Below are 19,770 nucleotides of genomic sequence, written 5' to 3'. Positions count from 1 at the left end.
TTGCGTCTGACAAGCTGGCCCGCCACAGAGTCGATGAGAAGGAGCTTCTTTGTACCGCGACCGCCTCCACGACATCCGTTCTGAGCTGCAGACAAGATATTAAACTCACCAATATGTCGTGAGATCTTACAGCTCAGAACGGACGTCAGTGTCTTGTAGATGGAGGTCAGACACGTTATGGGGCGGTAGTTGGTGGGATCTGCGGTGTTGGTGGACTTAGGAGCTAAGTGAGTGATTCCGGTAGTGAAAAGGTTCGGGAGTGTCTTCCGATCTATTGCCTCTTGGTATTGTCGAGCCAAGGTCGCATGGCAGACCGAGAGCCCTTTCAGCCAGTAGTGATGCAGACCGTCGGCCCCCGGACTTTTCCAGTTCGGAGCCCGCCGGACCGCACCACTGACGTCCTCCGTAGAGATGGCGATTGGGTTCATCGGTTCGATTTTAGCACATGCGTCCTGAACCGCCGCAATCCAAGGGCCCTCCTCGTGCTCCACCTCCCCTGACCATATGTTGCGCCAGAAGGCGATGAGGTCAACCGTACTCGGTTTTAGGGAAGCAGAGCTCGATATCGGGTTCTCCAGCTTTCTATAGAACCTTTTCTGATCACTCACGAAGAGGCGATTTTGTCGAAAGCGCTCAACTCTTTCAGAGTACCTGCGAATGCGCTTTCTCCATGCCGCGATTCTCTGCTTCAGGCCGTCGATGCGCTCCGTTAGTTTATCGGCTATGTCAGGCTGATCGAGGCTGATGCCTAGCCCGTTGAAGGCCATTCTAACAGAGCGCACAATCCTTGGCCTTGTGTTGCCCGACCTGAAAGCTAGCAGCCTACCAATGAGGGCCCTGGCCAGGTTGATACGGCGTTCTATTCTCCTCTTCCAGGCTGGTACGTCGCTATTCTTATGAGTAGCGCGTCCAGACTCCTGGGTCTTGGCTCCGACAAGGCGGTGCACCGCTAGAGCAGCACCGAAGAGAATAGAACCCGTATCCTCCAAGCTGAGGCTGCCTTCCAAATAGGGAGGCAACAGTCTGTTGGCTGCCTCAATGGCAATCCGCGTCGCGGCATTGAGGGGGAGGCGAGAGAGTCGCGGTCTCATTTCCAGAGGAGCGCCTCGAGTCTCGGAAATCGCCTCTTGCAAGATCCTTCTCATCTGTTCTACTTTTTGGGCGACTGCTCCCTCAGTGATCACCTCCACAGGCGCTTCGCTACGAACGCGATATTAAGAGGAAAGGGTACCTAAGAGACTTGAAAAATAGGTATTTGAATAAAATGTATCTGTCTCGCTGTATGCCGACACCGCATCCCGCGCCGTCTCCGCTTTGTTTTGTCTATATGTGACTGCCGTGGTGTTAGTGTGCGTGTGCCACCTATTCAGCTATTGTTGACATATTATAGTTGACATATTATTTTTTAGCCGACTTCCAAAAAAGGAGGAGGTTCTCAATTCGACTGTATTTTTTTTATGTATGTTACATCAGAATTTTTGACCGGGTGGACCGATTTCGACATTTTTTTTTAATCGAAAGGTGGTGTGTGTCAATTGGTCCCGTTTAAATTTTTTTGAGATCTAACAACTACTTTTCGAGTTATATCTAATAATGCGTTTTTACTTGACGCTTTTTCGTCGACCTACGTTGTATTATACCGCATAACTTTCTACTGGATGTATCGATTTTAATAATTCTTTTTTTGCTGGAAAGGGGATATCCCTAGTTTGGTACCATGATAAGGAAACTAGGATCTGATGATGGGATTCCAGAGATATCGAGGGAAACTCTCGAAAATCTGCAATAACTTTTTACTGGGTGTACCGATTTTGATAATTTTTAATTTAATCGAAAGCTGATATTTATCATGTGGTTACATAAAATAATTTTATCGAGATCTGATAACTACTTTTTGAGTAATCTTTGATAACGCGTAGCTACTTGACTATTTTTTCGTCGATCTACGTTGTATTACTCGTCGATGAAATTGAAGTCGGTTTTTTTTCGTTTGTGAGCAAACACAATTATTAGTATTCGCATCTTTCGTTTGTGTTTGACTACGAGTACATAATAGCGCATAGTGCTATTTTTCTGAATATGGCTTGTTTTATTGAATTTGTTCTACATCGTACTCCTGTGACTCGGCTTACATTTATTGGATTTCGTAAACTAGTTATTATTTCGAGTCATTATTTTGATTTATTATTTTGACTCTTTGTGACTTATTTATTGTGATTATTGAAATACAATATATACAGGGTGTGGCGTAAATAGTGGTCCACCGTTAAGGATTCGATAAACCAGGTAATTTACTATAACATATTACAATTTTATCCATTTTTACCCAAAGGTTCTGGAAATATTTTTATTTTTAATTTTTTTACGATATTTGTACCCCTTGTTACAAATTTGTTTGTAGTTTTAACAAATACCATTATTTTTTCATTTTGATTACTGGTAATTACTGCTGAACACTAGAGCTATCGTTAAATAACATGTTTTTAATGTAAATTTAAGGCTTTTGAAGAAAAAAAATGGTTTTACTATACTTTAAACCCAAATTTTTAACATATCATGCTAATTCAAGAGCGATTTTTGTAAAAAAAAAGTACTAAGCTGTCAGTGCCCATTCATTTAAAAATATGCCTACTAAATACCAATTTCAAAATGGTATCACAATAGCAGATCCTTTTGTTTAACAGAAAGATATCCAATTTTAATTGAAGAAAGGAAGATTTTCATTAAAATACATTTTAAAATTTAGTTGCGTTAATACTTATGATTTTTGTAAAAAAGTAACTACACTGTCAGTGCCTATTCATTTTAAAATATTCCTACTAAACACAGATTTTAAAACGATTTGCCATCCCATTAACAAAAAAAAATTATTGCAATTTTAATTGAAAAAGACTTAAAATAAAAATAAAAAATTACTACTGTTACAGAGTGATCTTGACCTAACTTGTAAATCAGAACAAGGCATTAAAAAACAAGTTATACTGTCATCGTTTATTATTATACTTTGACATGATTACAAACACTGTAAAAATTACACCAAATGCTCAAAATGGCCCCCATTCGCAGCTATACATGCTCTGCAACGTCGAATATACAGTGTTTGTAATCATGTCAAAGAATAATAATAAACGATGACAGTATGACTTGTTTTTAACCGACTTCCAAAAAAGGGGGAGGTTCTCAATTCGACTGTATTTTTTTTATGTATGTTACATCAGAACTTTTGACCGTGTGGACCGATTTCGAGAATTTTTTTTTTAATCGAAAGGTGGTGTGTGTCAATTGGGCCCATTTAAATTTATTTGAGATCTAACAACTACTTTTCGAGCTATATCTAATAATGCGTTTTTACTTGACGCTTTTTTCGTCGACCTACGGTGTATTATACCGCATAACTTTCTACTGGATGTACCGATTTTGATAATTATTTTTTTGTTGGAAAGGGGATATCCCTAGTTTGGTACCATGATAAGAAAACTAGGATCTGATGATGGGGTCCCAGAGAAATCAAGGGAAATTCGAAAATCCAAATAACTTTTTACTGGGGGTACCGATTTTGATAATTTTTAATTTAATCGAAAGCTAATGTTTATCATGTGGTCACATAAAATTTTTATTGAGATCTGATAACTACTTTCTGAGTAATCTTTGATAACGCATAGTTACTTGACTATTTTTTTGTCGATCTACGTTGTATTACTCGTCGATGTAATTGAAGTCGGTTTTTTTTTCGTTTGTGAGCAAATACAATTATTTTTTAATGCCTTGTTCTGATTTACAAGTTAGGTCAAGATCACTCTGTAACAGTAGTAATTTTTTTTTTATTTTAAGTCTTTTTCAATTAAAATTGCAATAATTTTTTTTTATTAATGGGATGGCAAATCGTTTTAAAATCTGTGTTTAGTAGGAATATTTTAAAATGAATAGGCACTGACAGTGTAGTTACTTTTTTACTAAAATCATAAGTATTAACGCAACTAAATTTTAAAATGTATTTTAATGAAAATCTTCCTTTCTTCAATTAAAATTGGATATCTTTCTGTTAAACAAAAAGATCTGCTATTGTGATACCATTTTGAAATTGGTATTTAGTAGGCATATTTTTAAATGAATGGGCACTGACAGCTTAGTACATTTTTTTTACAAAAATCGCTCTTGAATTAGCATGATATGTTAAAAATTTGGGTTTAATGTAGAGTAAAACCAATTTTTTTCTTCAAAAGACTTAAATTTACATTAAAAACATGTTATTTAACGATAGCTCTAGTGTTCAGCAGTAATTACCAGTAATCAAAATGAAAAAATAATGGTATTTGTTAAAACTACAACCAAATTTGTAACAAGGGGTACAAATATCGTAAAAAAATAAAAATATTTCCGGAACCTTTGGGTAAAAATGGATAAAATTGTAATATGTTATAGTAAATTACCTGGTTTATGGAATCCTTAACGGTGGACCACTATTTACGCCACACCCACGGTCCAATTGAGGAACCTCTTTCTTTTTTGAAGTCGGTTAAAAAGGAAGATGAGTAAGAGGGAAATTCAAGAAGTAAGCTATCCTCAGAACGAAGACTGCGTTCATAGGAATCACTGAGAAATTTAAATCGTTGCTTTAGGATAAGCAGGTGCAACAGGGTTAAATAGAATAGAGTAAAGTAAGTTGAGAATATGCGTATTCCCGCGAAAGCGAATTGGGAGCCACTTGAGTTTTTTAAGCAATTCAGAAATATGATCATATTTGCGAATTCCAAATACATAATTCCAGGTACATAAATTCTGGATTCGCTCAAGTTTATTAATCTTCTCCATGTCAAGATAACAGTTAAGAAATTTTCTACCGACGAAAAAAAGACAGAGTAGGTTCTAAAATCGCCTCGTATCTATATTTTTTTTTTATGTCTGACCATACATAACTTTTTATAGAGTATTCAGAATTTGAAAAAAAAAATATTGAAAAGAGTTAAATCCCGAAGTTGAAGTCCCGAGGCTCGAAGCTTGCTTGGCATAGGCATGAAAAAGAGCAGTCCTAATTTTTTAAACTTTCTTATTGTATTTTTTTATTAGTACTACGGTAATAATAATCATGATATACTTTTTTGCAATCCTTGTATTGAGCCCTTTAAGTTGATACCAAAAACAAACAACATAATTATTGACCATAATTATCATTTTAATTTGTTAGCTAAACCCTTCGTTTTGCCCAGGTTTGCACAGTGTTACATATCGACTAAAATACAGCACTGGTGTATCGATATAATTATCGACTATAAGCAAAACAGTATTTCGTAGTCGACTATTTTCTCCTCAAAACATGGCAAATTTTTTTTAATTTTTTTTTTTTTTACAAAAAAGGAAGCTTTCAGCTATGTCGCTATGTTCTCGTTTTTTTTTGAAAATATGCATATATTTATTTAATGAGTGTCTGAAAATGCGCAAAAAATTAGGCAATATTTCTAGTTTTTGAAGTCTCCTACTTCCTATGATAATAAGAATATGAAAAAAAAAAATCAAGACATAGGTGGTCATGGCAGTAAAAGGTTTTATGTTACGAAAATGTTTGATCTAGTGTCATTATCCAGGGAGAAAACAGTCGACTACGTTTGTATAGAGAAAGAGCCGGTATCCTTTCCTCTTAAAAACCGTGTACTTTAAGTTCGCACGTCTATCACCCCCTAATTATAATTGGTTGTTTTGATTTTAAGATTTGCTAACCGTACATGTAATTAATTATACTTGAGTTAAACTTCTTAACTTAATATTGACCCCTGACCCTCGATGATGTTTCATAAATTACTGTTGACGTAAAGTCGACTTCTTATCAGCAAAACATATTTAAATAACGTTGATGAATTAAACAGTCCGGTTTTTGATTTAGAACAATGGAGAAGTACATTCGCGTGAAAGATTTAGAAGATGCTGCTTTGGCTATATTGCCAAAAAATGCTCGAGATTATTATACGAGCGGTGCAACTGAAGAATACACATTGGCAGAGAACAAGAGAGCTTTTCAAAGGTAAATAATACGTACAAAAACAACCTATTTATAATTGTGTTTGCTCGCAAACGAAAAAAAAAAAGCGAAATCAATGGCGTCGACAAGTGATACAACGTAGGTAGACGAAATAATTGTGTTGGCGCGCAAACGAAGAAAACCAACTTCAATTACATCGACAAGTAATACAACGTCGGTAGACGAAATAATTGTTAAGTAAATACGCGTTATCAAAGATTATTAAAACATTACTTAATAGATCTCGATCAAATTTAAATAGATCAAATGTAATGGAAAATTTACATGACAACCGCCAGCTTTCGATTAAGGGTAAAGGTGGGTTACCAATTTTCAAAAAATCAAATTCCTTCTTTATAATATTAATTTTCTTAGAATATTCTCCAAAAATTTAAAACGATCCAAGAAAAAATCTAGGAGATAAGACTTACCTTCGCTTACCTTACCTTTCTTCTTATCTACTTTCATTTTCTATTGTCAAATAATTTTAATTATTTTAGTTCTAAAATTTTGTGGATTTTTGGTAGTTGAGCCCCGAGGTTTATTTGGAGTTTAATATTCGTTTTAAATTTTCACTGACGGTACTCTTGTGTATAGGTACAATTAGGACGCCTAAAGACTTTTTTTAAGTATTTCAACACTTAAATGCGAATGAATAGGACATAGTGTTTGAAAAGTTTTGTTTTGATCGAAAGCTGATGTTGTAGTCCCATTAAAATTTGATTGAGATCTGGTGACTTCTTTTTGAGTAATTTTTGATAACGCATTTGCTTAACTGTTTTTTCGTCTACTTATGTTGTATTACTTGTCGATGTAATCAATTCGGTTTTCATTAGATAATATATGAAAAAAAAAAATCGTGAAAATTACTTATTGAGCCAAACCCATTTAACCCAAAGTTAAGTTAAGTTATGAGGTATAATACAACGTAAGGTCTACGAAAAAATAGTCAAGTAAATACGCATTATTGGAGATAATATAATCCGCTTTGAATTTAACAAAGAGTCATTTTACAGTTAGCAGAGTTATAAAAAAAAATCTAAAATAAAAGTAGCCTAAGTTACTCCTTATTACATCAGCTATCTGTCAGGCAAAGTCCTGTCAAAATCGGTCCAGCTGTTTTAGAGATTAGCCGGAACAAACAGACAGACAGACAAAAATTGTAGAAAATGTTATTTTGGTATAATTATGTACCGTGTATACATCCATATATTCCTCCATATATATATTCCTCTTTTTAACTTTGGTGAGTCCAGGGTGGAAAATTCAATAAGTTATCGTATTGTTACGTGCTAGGGTTCGAAGGATTTGGAGAGAAAGACCTGCTGACTCTTTTCAAGACTTTATTCACTAGCACTAGGTCCAACACAAAGCACTAGGTTTAAACACTAAGCACTAAGTTCAAACACTAAGCACTCACGATGTCCTCAGTCGTAGCCAATGTCGTAGGTTTCGCTGGTACCACTCTTGATCACTAGTTTTCACTCTTGAAGTCGCCTCGAAGATCGCTCAAACTGAACTGTACTCGCTCGCCTACCTGCGGCTATTTATATCGGCCGACGCGAGGCCCAGACCATTCTGGAAAGTTCGCGCATGTACCCGGTTTTCGAGACTATACTTCTATATAGTTCCACAGTAGTACCTCTAACGCCATCTAGTATTGAGTAGAGAGTTTCATGCGGTCTCTGTATTTGCGTGGTTTCAATGGTTGCCGCTAGATGGCGCTAGTTTCTTTGTGTGTCCTTAACACTACTCCCCTCTTAGAGATGCTCGTCCCGAGCATCGTTGTTACTGCCATGGTAACGCGCCAGACGGTCTATGTGTACCACTTTGAATGTCCCTCTTGGTTGCTTTTGAATCCTGTAAGTCACATCATTCAGTCGGGTAACCACTTTGTATGGACCGTCCCACTTGGTCTGCAGCTTTGGCGATTTCCCTTTCCGGCGGGTTGGGTTATGCAGCCACACCAGTGACCCTTCCTTGAAGCCGCTCGTGTTCGATTTCCGGTCGTATCTGGTTTTCATGTTCTCGCTTGAATGTAACCCATTTTCCCGAACCAAGGCGTGTATATAGCGCATTTTTTCCCTTAAATCGCTGACATAGTCTTGTACGGTATTTGGTCCCTCCGGTGCCCCTCCAGTCAATAGGTCTACTGGTATTCGTAATTCTCTACCGTAATTGACATACGCCGGGGTAGCTTTTATGCTCTCATGCTCGGCGGTTCGGTACGACAGAAGGAAGAGTGGTATATACTTGTCCCAATCTTTTTGTTTGTCGTCTACCAATTTCGCCAAATGCCTCTCAAGGGTCTGGTTAAACCTCTCAACCATTCCATCAGACTGTGGATGGTACGCGGTGGTCCTCGTCTTATGCATGCCCAAAATTCTGCACACTTCCTGGAATACTTGCGATTCGAAGTTCCTGCCCTGATCGGAATGGATTTCTAGAGGCACGCCAAAGCGACATATCACTTCTTCGACTAACTTAGAAGCAACTGTTGTAGCTTCTTGGTTTGGTATGGCGAACACTTCGGGCCATTTGGTGAAGTAGTCCATGACGACCATAAAATACTTGTTTCCCGATTCCGTTACAGGAAATGGCCCCGCTACGTCAACTGCAATTCGTTCCCATGGTGCACCGACGTTATACAAGCGCAGATTCCCACGGCTCCTGGTCTGTGGTCCTTTTACAGCAGCGCAAGTAGTACATTTGCGGCACCAATCCTGTACATCATCTCGACAATGCAACCAGTAGAATCGTTCTCGCACTTTTGTTAACGTCCTCTTGACACCTAGATGACCTCCTGATACGCCATCATGTATTTCACGGAGAACATCTGGTACTCTCGTTCTTGGGACAATTATCTGAAGGTGGAACTCTCTGCCGATAGTCTTCTCCCATTTCCGGTAGAGTATTCCGTTTTGAAGTATCAGACTGTCCCATTGAGCCCAGTACGCCTTAGTGACAGCGCCAGTGGGTGCAACCTCACTCCAGATTGGTTTTACGTCACCCCGTTTCTTCCATGTGATGATGTGCCGAAGGTCGTCATCTCTTTCTTGAGCTTCCCTCATAGCATCACTCTCCCAGATACCCAAAGGACTTGTTCTTGTTAGCTTTAATGTTACTTCATTAGATTCTTGCTTAACACAGTGTTTGCAGTCTTCCGAACACGGCCTTCGTGAGAGTGCATCGGCATTCCCATGCATCTTTCCGCTGCGGTGTTCCACCTTGAAGTCGTACTCCTGAAGCTGCTCAATCCATCGAGCTACTTGACCTTCTGGGTTCTTGAATTGCAGTAGCCACTTCAAGGCTGCGTGATCAGTTCGCAGTAAAAACTGTCTGCCGATGAGATACTTGTTGAAATGTTGTAGCGTCTTTACAACAGCCAAGAGTTCTCTTCTTGTCACACAGTAGTTTCTCTCTGGCTTGGATAAAGATTTGCTGAAATATGCAATAACTACTTCTCTTTCACCCTGTTTTTGAGATAACACCCCTCCAATGGCCGTGTTGCTTGCATCCGTGTCGACTATAAATCGACCTTTGGTTTGTGGATATCCCAGGATTGGTGTTTCACACAGATGTTTTTTCAGTTTCTGAAAAGAATCTTCACAAGTCCCATCCCAACTAAATTGTCGTTTATCTTCTGTCAGCCGATGTAATGGCTTGGCTATCTCTGAGAATCCCTTAACAAAACGCCTGTAGTATGAGCACAGTCCGAGGAATGCCCGCACTTCGGTTTTGTCCTTAGGAGTAGGCCATTTTTGGACTGCTTCCAGTTTCTCCGGGTCTGTCTGGATTCCATCACTGGAGATAACATGGCCGAGATAACTGACCTTATTCCTGAATAAACGACACTTTTTCGGGTTCAACTTTAATTTGGCCCCCTCTATTTTAGCGAAAACTCGCTCCAAGTTTTGCAAATGGTCCTCGAAGTCACGGCCGACAATGATGACGTCATCTAAGTAGACTAAGCAAGCCTCTCCAACTAAGCCTGCCAGTACACACTCCATGAGTCGCTCGAATGTGGCAGGTGCATTGCACAATCCGAAGGGCATGACTTTAAATTGCCATAAACCTTTACCGGTCGAGAAAGCTGTCTTCTCCTTGTCTTTTGGATGAATTTCCACCTGCCAGTATCCAGATTTTAGATCTAGGGTTGAGAACCATTTCATGCCACTCAAGGTATCCAAAGTGTCGTCGATTCGAGGTAACGGGTAACTGTCCTTCTTAGAGACATCATTGAGACGCCTATAGTCTACACAAAATCTCGTGCTACCATCTTTCTTTTTCACTAATACAACAGGTGAGCACCACGGACTTGCAGACGGTTCAATAATCTTATTCCTTCTCATGTCCTCTAAAAGGCCTTCAACTTCCTTTTCCTTTAACGATGTATGGTGACGAAGCCTCACTGCAGCTCTGACCTCCAGGTCTTTGATTCCGTCGACAAATGCTTGAACAATATTCGTGTCTACCATCTTGGTGTCTGCTCCTGGGTGTGCCTTCCTGACGAGTTTCTCAATTTCCAACGCCCATTGTTGTAGTCCTTCTCCTGAGCGTTGGACTCTGTCACGCAGTTGGGCACGGAACACGTGTTCCAGGTGTCGCTCTCCGTATCGGGATTCAAGTGCCTCCATCAAGCCGTGGAACCCATTTCCTGTCTGTGGCAGTGCTTCCAGAACCGACAAAGCTTGCCCTCTGAGCGCAACAGTGAGAGCGGTCAGGCATTGCTCCTCCGTCCATCCGTTGGCAGTAGCAACCGTCTGGAATTGTTGACGATAAGCGTTCCACGGAGTAGTACCGTCATATGGAGGCACTTTCACTCTTGGTCCTTGCGCCACTCCGGTACTTCCACTAGACATCGCGGCTCCCGTGGTTTCAAGACGCACTACTTTCTTCTGTAATTCAGTGAGGCCGGTTTTCACATTTTCAACATCCAATCCTAACCCGGTAACTCGTTCTTCCACCACGTCGACATCTTTTCGAAGCTTAGTCACCGCGTCACTAACATCTTTTACAGCCCAAAGCGTTTTTTCTTGGAGCTCTTTTTGTTGCTCTTGTAATTCTTGCAAAGCACCACGAATTTCAGCCTTTTGTTGCTCTTGTGATTCTTGCAATTTGAAACTTGTTTGCTCTTGTGATTCTTGCAAAGCACGAATTTCAGCCCTTTGCAGCTCCATTAATTTAATTAAACTTCCTAATTGAAGAGCCACTTGAGAGTCTGTAGAAGTTACGGTATCACTGGTGGGCGCGGTAAGGTGGACGGGTCCGGTGGGCGGGGCCTGATACAAAGTGGGCGGGGCCTGAGCCAGAGTGGGCGGGGCCTGAGCCTGAGTGGGCGGGGCCTGAGCCTGAGTGGGCGGGGCCTGAGCCTGAGTGGGCGGGGCCTGAGCCCGAGTGGGCGGGGCCTGAGTCCGGGTGGGCGGGGCCTGGTGGGCGTGGTCAGTGGGCGGGGCATGATAGGCGGGGTCAGTGGGCGGGGCTTGGTCCACGGTGGGCGGAGCGTGGTCCCCAGTGGGTGTGGCCTCCGCAGCTCGTTGCGCCCTTGTCCTGACGCCCTTGACGTCCTTAAAGTCTTCTCTCGGAGTCAATGGCATCTCCAAATCTCACTTCCGACACCAGTTGTTACGTGCTAGGGTTCGAAGGATTTGGAGAGAAAGACCTGCTGACTCTTTTCAAGACTTTATTCACTAGCACTAGGTCCAACACAAAGCACTAGGTTTAAACACTAAGCACTAAGTTCAAACACTAAGCACTCACGATGTCCTCAGTCGTAGCCAATGTCGTAGGTTTCGCTGGTACCACTCTTGATCACTAGTTTTCACTCTTGAAGTCGCCTCGAAGATCGCTCAAACTGAACTGTACTCGCTCGCCTACCTGCGGCTATTTATATCGGCCGACGCGAGGCCCAGACCATTCTGGAAAGTTCGCGCATGTACCCGGTTTTCGAGACTATACTTCTATATAGTTCCACAGTAGTACCTCTAACGCTATCTAGTATTGAGTAGAGAGTTTCATGCGGTCTCTGTATTTGCGTGGTTTCAATGGTTGCCGCTAGATGGCGCTAGTTTCTTTGTGTGTCCTTAACAGTATATATTTGTTGTTATTTATTATTATTTAGAATATTGTTTATCATTCTATAAAGATTTTACGAATATTCGTCAATTGATTTCTTTTTAATGTCCTTTAAAGTGATAGATTCCGGGGTTTTTCACCAGTAATAATAAAATTAAAAAAAAATCTAAAATCATGGATGGATTTTTCAAAATATTTTTTTTGTGATTGCCCCTAACTCCTGATTTTTGTGGTTTCCTGACAACCCCTTAAAGGGATCGTGACATATTACAAGTAACCCTGTATATATTATTATTTTGCCCATAATCACCGCATTTAGTAAAAAGCGGTTATTTTAATATTACAAACAGATACTCCAATTTTATTTATTTGTATAGATATTTCAAAAAATATACAGACCTCATATGGGACCACATGACAAGCACCAGCTTTCGATTGAAAAAGAACCATAAAAATAGGTAAACCCTGTAACAAGTTATAAGACTACACACATACCAAAACACAGCCGAAGTGAGAACCTCTTTTTTTAGGTCGGTAAAAAAGAATTTACGCGGTTTTTAGACATTCAGTTAAAAAAATACTTAAGAAACATACATACTTGTACTAAGTTCGAAAAATATAAGTTTCCATGTTAAATTATTAATTTCTTAAATTCAATGAAAGTTATTATTATAAATTAAAATAAATTTAATTAATTATTATACATTAAAAATTAATTTATTAAATTAAACATTAATTTATTAAATTAAAAATTAATTCATTAAATTAAATTATTGCATTTTTTGCGATTTGTACACAATTTTGGCGGTTTTTAGGAATTTACTCAAAATCAGGGGATGTAGGGACTAAACGGACACCAAATTCGGATTTAGCGCATCGAACTACTTAACCCTAGATGGATCTGTGCTGCGTGGTTACGGTAGCTATAATAAGTCGGCTGTAAACTATAAAGTGGTCGCCTGATAGGAACATGATAGGCCATGTGTATATCTGTGCTTCATGTAATGATTCGCTGTGTGGCTATAGTAGTAAAGAATATAGCTACCCCCTCTCTTCCCGTGGGTGTTGTAAGAGGCGACTAATGGATAACATAGTTCCGCTACCACCTTGGAACCTAAAAAGCCAACCGATGGCGGGATAACCATACAACTGCTGGCTTTGAAATACACAGGCGTGTTTAAAATACACAAGGTGGGCAGTAACGTCTTCGGCGAAACAAAGCTAGTCCTGCGATCACCAACTCGCCTGCCCAGCGTGGTGACTAAGGGCAACGCACATGAGTTCACGCCATTTTTGGCGCGAACTTGTGGCCTATGTCCAACAGGGGACTGCGATAGGCGATGAAATGATGATGGTGATGATGATAATGATGATGATGATGAAGTGGATCTAAATATGGAATGGGTAAAAGTATACAGCACTTTTTTTGTGGGTCTGTGTTATCAGACTAATAATTTTCTTCTATTTTTGTGTAGATGAGTGCCTTGAAGCAATCAAGTTTCCCCTTTGTTAAATTTCTAATTAAGTGTTTAAAAAATTGTAATCAATTTTGCAGATTGCGAATCCGTCCAAAATGCTTAGTCGGACTAACATCTTACAACTTATCAACTATCGTCCTAGGAGAAAAAGTGTCAATGCCCGTAGGAATATCTCCTACAGCAATGCAAAGGATGGCACATCCTGATGGTGAAACTGCTAATGTTAGGGGTGAGTGTTTTTTATAACGTGTAACATTTAAGAAGAGAAAGAGTTGAGAGGTAGTTTCTATATTTTGTGATTTTTTTCTTACAGATCAAATTTTATAAAAATAACTTATCAATGCTCAATCTCGCTAAAAATAAATTACAGCTACGGGAAGGTAAAAATGTTAAATAGGAGTTTTTAAAAATTATGTGACCCACGTTAACTCCTGCTAATTACTAAAAAATTTATACATAGAGAAAGTTGTGTAGCCCCGGCCACGTCTAAGATATATGCAACCTTTGTATTTACAATAAATTGTTTTCGTATTTCTATGTTCTTGTTTATCATAACAAAAACGTACAATAAGTAAAACTCGGTTGGTCTCTTTGTCCATAAAAGCGTTTATACTGAAATATTTCACACATTAACGATCGCATCACGCCCCACGTAAAATTCAAATATGTTGCTTCGCGTTTGTTTATGTTCTGCAAAATAAAAATTGTAAATATGATGTCTCTGCTATATAAATTTTATTATTCTGAACTCATCATGTCGTTAACCCCTGAATAATATACTAGAATTCTAACAATGCTTGAATTTGGGCCCGACTGCGGTAGTACCTCGATCTTACAGAAGACCACAGCTATATAATACTGTTTTCAAGCAGTATTGTGTTCCTGTTGGTGAGTAAGGTGACCAGAGCTCCTGGGGGGGATTGGGTATATAGGGTCGGCAACGCGCTTGCGATGCTTCTGGTATCAGGTAATCCGTACGCTTGTTTGCCGAATAATAATAATAATAAATACTCTTTATTGTACACCACAAAGAAACATTACAACAAAAGTGATACATGAAAAGAAAGATGTACAAAGGCGGTCTTATCGCTAAGAGCGATTTGTTCGATTGCCGAACTAGTGATATATAAAAATAAAAATAAAAACTACTGGTTCGAATTGAAAAACTTGTGTGGGATAGTCCATTTGATGTAAAAGGCTATAAAATAATTTACTACGTTTTTTCCTCCAAATTACGCGAGAAGAACTGCAGAGCACACCTAGTATAACATAAAATTGCTCCATTGACCGGTTTAATTACAAAGTTTAGTTGACTTTTACGAGACAGTTTTATAAAGTGTTTTAGTAAACCAGCAGGCAGTAAGGAAGCACAACACACCTAAACCTATTTAAAAAAAAAATATATAAGTTATTGGTTTTCTGAGAAGCTCATATTCAATTATAGACTTCGGGCCTTAGTATAATCTATATTCGGTGTCCTACCCAAGAAGCTTAAAGTGTTTTGTATAAGCTTCTTGGTCCTACCTAAACCATACCCAAACGATAAATTAAATTTCGTCTTAATACTCCTAAAAATATGGACGTCCCGCACAAGTATACAAATACTAGTCAGGACATGTTATTGAAGTTATACTTCTTTTGGCGCGTTAGGGAAAAATGATTAGAGTAAATTTTTACGTTACGCGCGCACACCGTCACAAAAAACCCGACACCTTGAAATTAGCGAGTCAACGAAGAAGAAGCTAACAACGTGAAGTTAGGCTAGCCAATGAAGTATAACTTACGTGCATACATAAGTACACACATTTTTGAAGTGAAACTTCTTTAGGCACATGAGGGGTAAAAATTTTACGGATCAAACGCGTCACACGTCATGAATTTTAAAACGTCCATACCGCGTTGAATACACCGTTTCTCGTCCGATCAGCGAAGTTAAGAAACGTCGGGCGCGGTCAGTACTTAAATGGGTGATCGCCTGGGAACACTGCGTGACGTAGGCTTTTTTTAAATCTTTTTTTTTCAATTCCTTTTTTTAATAAGTTTGCCTAAGAAGATACACTTTTGACATGTGTACGCACGCAATTTTTTCTTAAAGTACAGTACCGAGGTCGACCTAGTTCAACTGGGGTTATTAAAATTATGTAACGGGGTTATCGCATTGTTATTACAATTATATTTTATTCGCTTGTTTAAGAATTTATATATTTTTAATTGGTTAATGTTATCTTTATAGCCGCACAAGCAAATGGCGTGATTTATACATTGAGCACAATCGCGACGAGTTCCATTGAGGAAGTAGCCGAGGCTGCACCAAATGCTATTAAATGGTTTCAATTATACATTTTCAATGATAGGTAAATATATGAACATATGATAATATATATATATTTTTCATTTTTAGATATTTCTTTTTATCTAGGCAATGCTTACCTACTTATAAAAGTGCTGTAACTATTATTATAAATGTATTACTGATTTCAGAGATTTGACACGATCTTTACTTGCAAGAGCTGAAAAAGCTGGATTCAAAGCAATAGTTTTAACAGTCGATACGCCACTTTTTGGTTTAAGAACAGCTGATATCCGTAACAAATTCACTCTTCCAAAACACTTAAAGTAAGTATGTAGCTATGTAGGTGCATCTGTATATGTACCGTAATATTAAAAAAAATAGGTTACAATTGTGACTGTAATACCTATTCTTCTTTCTTTATCTTTGATTGAGTTAAACTGTAACATTCCACCGCTAGAAAATGATGTTCCATATAGAAGAGTCGGAGCTTAATTTACACAGCTTCAATGCTGGTTGACGAATCATTTCCTTACTACAACTACAGGTGTCTATAAAAATAAACATGGACTACACCTTTGCGTGCCCTTCGATGAATAAAGTAGCGTGACCGGAGTGGGAATAAAATCAGCGATCGCTGGTGTTTAGGTGTGTCGTGCTAGGTGTTTAGGCAAATACACGAACCATTACATCAAAACAGTTGTAATGCATGATTGTGTCAAAGCAGGTACCATAAATATACCGTCTGCCCAGCGTGATGACTATAAGCAAAACACATGTGTTCACACAGCTTTTGGCGCGAAGGCGGAGGCCTATGTCCAGCAGTAGATTGCGATAGGCTGAAGTGATGACATTTATAATAATATGATTTTGACATGAACAGTAGGTAATAGGCACAGTATAAATACGAGAAGGAATGACAAAATTGTAATTACCAAGTTTCCGGCTGCTCAAAGTAAACGTTTTCTTTCTAGGTTACCTATGTTATTCGCTTATTAAAGAAGTCACAAACGATTTTAAAATTGCTAAAAAATTGGTTTAAAAAGTATTTAATCAAGGTTGCAACGTGTTACGTTCCTACTACATATTTTGTTTATCAGAAAATAAGTAAGGTCCGGGGGGCCTGGGATCTTCGACCATTAGAATAATTCGTCTACTGACAGATGTTGATATTTATTTTGAACAACCTCTACACCTAACTTATTACAAAATCACACTGGTTTCTATTACTTCATTTTAGTGCTTATAACAATTTTACTTTCTAATTTAGCAACTTTTTTACTCTATAAGAACATCTTTTATAAAAGTACTAGCTGCTGCCCTGCGCGCCTTTGCTACGCTTTTTTTTTGGTTGTACCACCTCAGAAACCTTTATGGGCACATACACAACACTTGCTGAAGGTCATCACATGATCAAATACATAGTTTACGATTCTATAAAGGACATACAGATAAACACTCATTCATATATATATATATATATATATATATATATATATATATATATATATATATATATATATATATATATAATACTAATTACTCTATACTATTATTTACAATTTTACATAATAGACATAGTAGGTAGGTACATTGCAATATTTCACACCTATTTCTATCTCGACCTTGTAGCCACTTTGCATATCGCCATGAGTTCAGCCTGGTAGACGATTCAATAGGATAGCAAACCGTAGCGCGGGCTCGCTCCCAATTCTACTGCCGTCCCTATAGATCTTTACGTCGAAGTTGTTAAATGCGTCTAAACATTCCTGGTCTACCAAAGAATATAGAATCGAGTTTGAATATCCAAGGTGGATTATATTGGGGGTTGTTATAGGTAGGGTTGCAAAGTGCAATGAAGATGACATCCGATGACAATATCATATGGTTAGATTAATTAAATTCAACATGACCTTACATGTTTGATACTACTTACTTGCTTCCTACTATTAATACAGTATACTGCTTACATTTTCAGACTTGCTAATTTCGAGGGTCAAATAGCCACTAAAGTAAACAGCACAAATGATTTCAGTGCATTAAATAATGTCGATCATTATTTAGACAAATCGTTGACTTGGAATGAAATAAAATGGTTAAAGAGGTAAATATTCACGCATTCATTATGTATGCATTCATAATTACCTTATTTATGTGAGGGTTATTTTTCAGCATAACAAAGCTCCCTATAGTGGCGAAAGGAATTTTACGTGGTGACGATGCAGTGCGAGCAGTTGAGGCCGGCTGCGATGGTATTTTAGTGTCTAACCACGGCGCTCGGCAGCTAGACGGCGTACCATCGACGGTAACATTATTCGTTACTCATTATTTTACTTAAAAATGAATTAAAATATTGTTAAAAATAGCACTTAATTTAACTTTTAGATTGAAGCTTTACCTGAAATAGTAGAGGCTGTTAAAAATTACAATGTGGAAGTGTATTTAGACGGTGGTGTATCAACGGGAACAGATATTTACAAGGCTCTAGCTTTGGGTGCAAGAATGGTAAGCAACACCGTTTCTAATATGTTTAAACTAACTTTTACCCGCGGCTTCGCCCGCATTGAAAGCTATTAAATAAGTATTAGAGAGATTTTATCTTTCGCATTTTTGTAAATAAAAAGTATCATATGTTACTTCTTATACCTCCAAGAATATGTATACAAAGTTTCATGATGATCGGTTAAGTAGTTTTCGCGTGAAAGCGTAACAAACAAACTTACATTCACATTTTTAAAATTTACTTTATGTTTGTCTTAGCTACTCTGGCCACTTACTTCTTCATAGACTTCCAATACTATTTTTCTTAGTTCTAAAAAACGTTAAATAAGTGAAATATTAATAAAATGTATTAATTTATTAGTGTATTATTTTGTTTAGGTTTTCGTCGGTCGCCCGGCTCTTTGGGGTCTAACAGTTGGCGGAGAAGCTGGTGTTGACAGAATGTTGAATATATTAAGAAAAGAATTAAAGCATACTGTTCTGATTGCAGGTTAGTTATGTCGTTGTACTCCCTATGTGAAACATTAGTTCAAAAGCGGATTTACAAAACTTTCGCGCCTATAGTTTTACGTAAGAACTGAAGGTCTTTGTTTTGCTTATTTTTGATGATAAGGAGGCCGGGGGGTCTAGTTGGTGGTAACGTCGGCAATATTTATTTATTCTTGTTTTATTGTTATTTTTTTGTTAAATTTATAGGTTTTAATTCAACCAAATATGGCTTAGCCTACTTGCCTAGAAATGTTAAAATTTTAATTGCGCAATAAATTCAAATGAATAACAAATAAAGAATCCATAATAGATTTGAAAATATATAAACCATGTTACGTATGTTGTAGTATATTACTTAATAATGAGATTTTTATATAACTATGTTATTTATCAAATGGCATAATCAAAAATAATATTAATACATTGTTTATTTATTTTGCCAGGTACTCCGAGTGTTACAGATATTACGAAAGAAATGGTTCGCCACGAGTCAACTTACAGCAGGCTATAGATTAACTGGCGTTTGTTTTATCAATTGTTCTGCCTTGCCTGTTAAGTGTGACTTTAAATAATTTAGATTTTGTAAATGTTGCAAGGCATCATTATTATATACTAAAGCGAGGAAAAGATCGCGAAATGTAAAATAAAACAATTTTTAACAACTAATAATAAATATGTTGTTTTATTTACATTTCATATTTAATAATTTTTTTGACGTGATAAAGTCGGAACAAGCGATAGCGGCACGAAGGCCCAAGCAAAGAGTATAATAATAAAATACGGAGGGCCCAAGCCTTGGCTTGTTACACATTTATCTCTTTACTCGCGTGACGTCAGAGCTAGCAGTTCAAAATAGTAGTGATATTAATTAAATTCATAAAAGTATGCAATTTTTCATCAATGTTTCTTTATAATTTTATCAT

The 19,770-nt window shown here is 37.9% G+C and overlaps 1 protein-coding gene and 1 pseudogene across 1 annotated transcript; both read left to right on the top strand.

Annotated features, from left to right (window-relative positions):
* The first annotated feature begins 5,864 nt into the window (after positions 1-5,864).
* LOC123664258 (hydroxyacid oxidase 1) lies at positions 5,865-19,486 on the top strand. The gene is made up of 9 exons (XM_045598856.1): positions 5,865-6,016; positions 13,644-13,795; positions 15,800-15,920; positions 16,048-16,182; positions 17,835-17,960; positions 18,029-18,161; positions 18,242-18,361; positions 18,737-18,848; positions 19,291-19,486. Exons 1-9 carry the CDS (start codon positions 5,883-5,885, stop codon positions 19,356-19,358), a joined length of 1,101 nt encoding a protein of 366 aa, XP_045454812.1. The 5' UTR covers positions 5,865-5,882; the 3' UTR covers positions 19,359-19,486.
* LOC123667376 lies at positions 15,448-15,566 on the top strand (annotated as a pseudogene).
* Positions 19,487-19,770: the final 284 nt, after the last annotated feature.

This window comes from Melitaea cinxia, chromosome 2, assembly GCF_905220565.1.
Source record: "Melitaea cinxia chromosome 2, ilMelCinx1.1, whole genome shotgun sequence".
Classification (NCBI taxonomy): Eukaryota; Metazoa; Arthropoda; class Insecta; order Lepidoptera; family Nymphalidae; genus Melitaea; species Melitaea cinxia.
Note: the sequence above shows the minus strand (reverse complement) of the source record. Positions and strands in the feature narration are given on the sequence as shown.

Coding starts and splice junctions, on each gene's coding strand:
- LOC123664258 (XM_045598856.1), top strand. CDS start 5,883: ATGGAGAAGTACATTCGCGTGAAAGATTTAGAAGATGCTGCTTTGGCT. Junction 6,017..13,643: donor AACAAGAGAGCTTTTCAAAG/GTAAATAATACG, acceptor TCAATTTTGCAG/ATTGCGAATCCGTCCAAAAT. Junction 18,362..18,736: donor TAGCTTTGGGTGCAAGAATG/GTAAGCAACACC, acceptor TATTTTGTTTAG/GTTTTCGTCGGTCGCCCGGC.